The sequence below is a fragment of the Stegastes partitus genome, unplaced genomic scaffold (assembly GCF_000690725.1).
Source record: "Stegastes partitus isolate 25-593 unplaced genomic scaffold, Stegastes_partitus-1.0.2 Scaffold1392, whole genome shotgun sequence".
Lineage (NCBI taxonomy): Eukaryota > Metazoa > Chordata > Actinopteri > Pomacentridae > Stegastes > Stegastes partitus.
In genome coordinates, this window is record NW_007579123.1 from 94,261 (window position 1) to 98,191 (window position 3,931).

The following is a 3,931-nucleotide window of genomic DNA, read 5'->3' on the forward strand; positions in this document are numbered from 1 at the left end:
ATTTCTCCTCCTCTCTTTCCCCCTCCATTTTCTTTCCCTTCTCCCTTATTTTCCTTCTTTCCCTCTTGCGCTCTCCCTTCTCCCACTTCTCCTCTCCTCTCCACCTCATCTCCTCACTCTCCTCTCCAGCAGATGAAAGCACAGATCAGCTCTTGCCTTTGAAGTGGCTGAGACTGGCACCCTCCCACCGGTTTAGTGGTAGGAGGAGGGGAGCAGAGGTTTTAGGAGAAAGGGCAAGAGATGAGAGGAAGGGATGGAAAGAAAGGGGGGTGAGGAGAGGTTTTAATTGTGAGGATGAGAGAAGTTTGGGTAGAGGTAGGAGATGGAAGGAGGGTGGGAAGGAGAGGGGAGGTCTGGGCTGAGATCCTAACCCAAATGATGTCATTCAGCCTTTACCATGGCAACCTGAGGAATGCCTTTTCAAAACCTCAAGCCCGACTGAGGGTGGAGAAAGGGGAGGAGCGTCGCTCATAGTTCCTGAAGAAAAGCCTCAAGGCCCAAAACTGATCCTAGTTTACTCCTGCGTTCAGCCAATCAAAGCCATTAGTAAGACAGCCCACTAATATCAGCTCAGACAACAAAAGCAGTCCAGAAAGCTACACAAGTCTTCTGCAAACACGCAACTCTCTGAAATTTTGGATTCAGGATTTTACCAGAACATTACTAGAAGCTGCAGTGCAGAGCTGCTGTACCATTGAAAGAACAGTAAGCTGCCTGGTCATGCTAAAGGCTCTGAGAACTTATTTTCTTAGTCAGCATCTTACTGGGGGTGATGGCATCCTACATGAATGCATGTATCTTTAAATTTGATATTTTCTTCTCTCTCCTCACTGGCAGGCAGGTTTTGAAAAATGTCACATGCTTCCTTTCCTTTTTTTTTTTTTTTTTAAAGATTTGGACACTAAAATATGAAGTTACAGTTAGCTTAGCATAAAGATAAGAAACTGGTAAGTTACTTGTCTGAAGGTGAATTCCGCCTCTCAGCACATCTACAGCTCACTAATGAAAATCTTTTAGCTTGTTTGTTTAATTTGAAAACAGAAGTTTAAAAGGAACAGTTTGAGTTACGCTCCTGATTACTTCTTGGACGGATGCAGTAACCGCAAAATAAAACAGTTTGTCTGCTTGTCAGTTCTCTGTTGTTTGTTTTTAGGGGTGTTTTTTTTTTTTTTTGCCTCCATCTCAGATAGTGAAAACACATAAATTCTGCCCAGCAAACACCCGATGTGTTGGTGTAAGCCGAGTGTGGGGCTAATGTGGTGCTGTAATAGCCATTGACTGTAATCTAAAACCAATTATTTCATTTTCCACTGTCCTCTGTGCAGCTGTGAGTGTCAATTTGGGACTGTGAAAGTGCAGGGATTTAATGAGAAACCACACTCTATAGTTTGTCCTAAAACTTTTATGGACCCAATTTATGTTTTCCAAATCCACAAACTTTCAAGGGTTTCCGAGGCCTCTGGGAACTGTGTTAATTAGGTTAATTATGTAGGTTTTAATTAACTAAGAGGGGTGGGTGGGTGTCTGCTGGCCTTGCTGTCAGGCTGCCCTCAAAGGCACCTGGGAGGAAGAGAAGGAGGGGGGAGGAGGTAAGAGATGGAGGGGAGACAAGGGGAGAGAGATTAGATAGCCTGCAAGTATATAAACGTACAGAAATACCACAACTGTATTTTGCATAACCTGTCCAGGGTGTCCCCTGCCTTCGCCATAAGTCAGCTGGGATAGGCTCCAGCCCCCCCCCCCACGACCCTAATGAGGATTAAGCGGTGTATAGATAATGGATGGATGGATGTTTGAGATGCTTCTACCATATTGCAGCGTGACCTTTGCAGTAGAGGTCATGCTATAGATTATATTTATGTCTATGTTATACAAAAATACTTCACTACTATGGCTTAAATGTGACTTACATATTGTAAGTGAGGGGAAAAAAGAATAGAACTTGTATAAGTAGTAAAAACACTGACAGAATACAGGTGATTGTGAAGCAGCTGAAGGGAAACTCAGCAGAGTCAATAACAGAAACAGTAGTTTCTGTTAAGTGACTGCAGAGTCTTTATTCATTCAGTGTTACATGAAGGCACCTGCTCTGCTACTCGTTACCACACTTAGAAATGACCTTGATTTCTTTCATTGTCATTTTCAAGGGCAAGGTTCTCTACACAATATAGCTTTAACAGTTTGTGCTCAGTATCATCCCTAAATGTTCTTCACCCCGGGGCCGGCTTCTCAGCCAAATATGACATACACATGCCAACATTTCTTTGTTTTGCCTTTTTACACCAAAATGCCCTGTCCAGAACTATTCAGACACTTTCTCAGTGATCAATAGCAAAGCCTTTTTTTTTTTTTTACTCATCACAGCAATCAAACATTTATAATTGCTCCTAAGCTTTTTCATGTCTCCACTGGGATTTTGGACCACTTTGGACCTCTTGTGCAACAATGTGTGAGTCTTCAAGGTTGAAGGCTTTCTTGCCATCACTCTGGTATTCAGGTCTGGACTCTGATTGGGTCGCTCCAAAATGCTGATATTATTTTGTTTAAAGCATTTCTTGATCCCACATACTGGCTGCATGTTACAGATCATTGTGTTCTTGGAAGGTCCAGTGCTATCCAGAACCAAGTTCTTCTGCAGACTGCTGGACATTCTTATCTAGATTCTTAATGTAGTCCTGCTCTCATGATGCCGTTTACTTTATAATCAGAATCTGTTTTATCGCCAGAAAGGGTTCACATACGAAGAGTTTGATGTGGTGTTTTGGTGCATACTAGGGGATCACTGACAAGTGCACAAGCTGTGAGGATAAAGATTACAGATAAAAAGAAAGTGCTGCCTTTCGCAAAGGTTTGGTGAGCTTGATTAAGCTTTACTCTGTGGCCACCGGCACTAGAAAACACTTGGATATGGCTTATAGCCATTGTGAGCAGCCCCAGTGCACAGCTCTCTCAGTAATGGACCCTGATCGTGGCTCACTGAGCTTGCAACTTGCAAATGACTAGTAACTAACAAAAAAATTGTTCTTGAAAACAGCTGTTGTAATGTTGTTGTGTAGAATGCTCTAGAACATGGTAGAATGTGGCTACATTTCAAGAGATTTAAAATATTTTGGACATTGCATTTAGCACAAATGTAAGAAGAGAAAAACAACATATATATTTTTTTTAACAACTCTAACACATTGTCTTCCTGTCTTTGTTCCTGTGGTGTTCACATGAAAATAACTTGTTTTTCTCTCTGTCCCAGGTGTCATGTCGATGTGGCTCCACTGGCTGCTGAAGTCCTTCAAGAGATCATTGGATCCTAAAAGCTTTATCCTCAAAATCTTCCACTTTGAACCAGCAAAAGAAAGCCCAGCGTTTGGAATTTTTCACCACCAGACCCCAAAGTGTACTTGTGATCTGTAGTCTTTTTAGAATGGAGATCTGTTTCTAGATAATCAGCTAGCTAAGATTGTTCACTCATGACTGTTGGCAGTTTTGAATTACAATGGACATGAGTTATTTATTTGTTAAGTCTCAATCTAAGTTCATCATTATAAACTGGATATGAACATATTGTCGTAAGTTTTGGTTGTTTGTGTGAATCAGTTTGAACAGCTGTAAAAGGCCTCTAGCAGCTTTGTGACATGAGTGAACCTGACCACTCGCTATCAAAGCGTTCACTCATCCTCGATGTGACTCATCGTTTTCAAATTAGATCAATGACAGAAACAAACTTTATTAAATTTTTGTGTCACTAAAATAATTTGACAGCGCAATTAAAACGTCCATCCAGTGTTTACTGGACTGCACAGGATTACAGCATGAACATTAATTTCGACTGTCACAGGCATCACAACACCTACACGCTTCCAGTCAGCATTAATGACGCAGTACTAGTTCATAAGATCACATGTGTCCGTCGCATGACAGTCACATCATGTGTCCG

At 41.6% G+C, this 3,931-nt stretch overlaps 1 protein-coding gene across 1 annotated transcript in view; it reads left to right on the plus strand.

Annotated features, from left to right (window-relative positions):
• Positions 1-3,567, plus strand: part of ulk4 (unc-51 like kinase 4) — an 88,001-nt gene extending 84,434 nt beyond the window's left edge. The window contains exon 37 of the mRNA XM_008299201.1: positions 3,248-3,567. Within this exon, the coding sequence (XP_008297423.1) occupies positions 3,248-3,308 (61 nt within the window). The 3' untranslated portion in view covers positions 3,309-3,567. The remainder of the gene's footprint in view (positions 1-3,247) is intronic.
• The last annotated feature ends 364 nt before the right edge of the window (positions 3,568-3,931 follow it).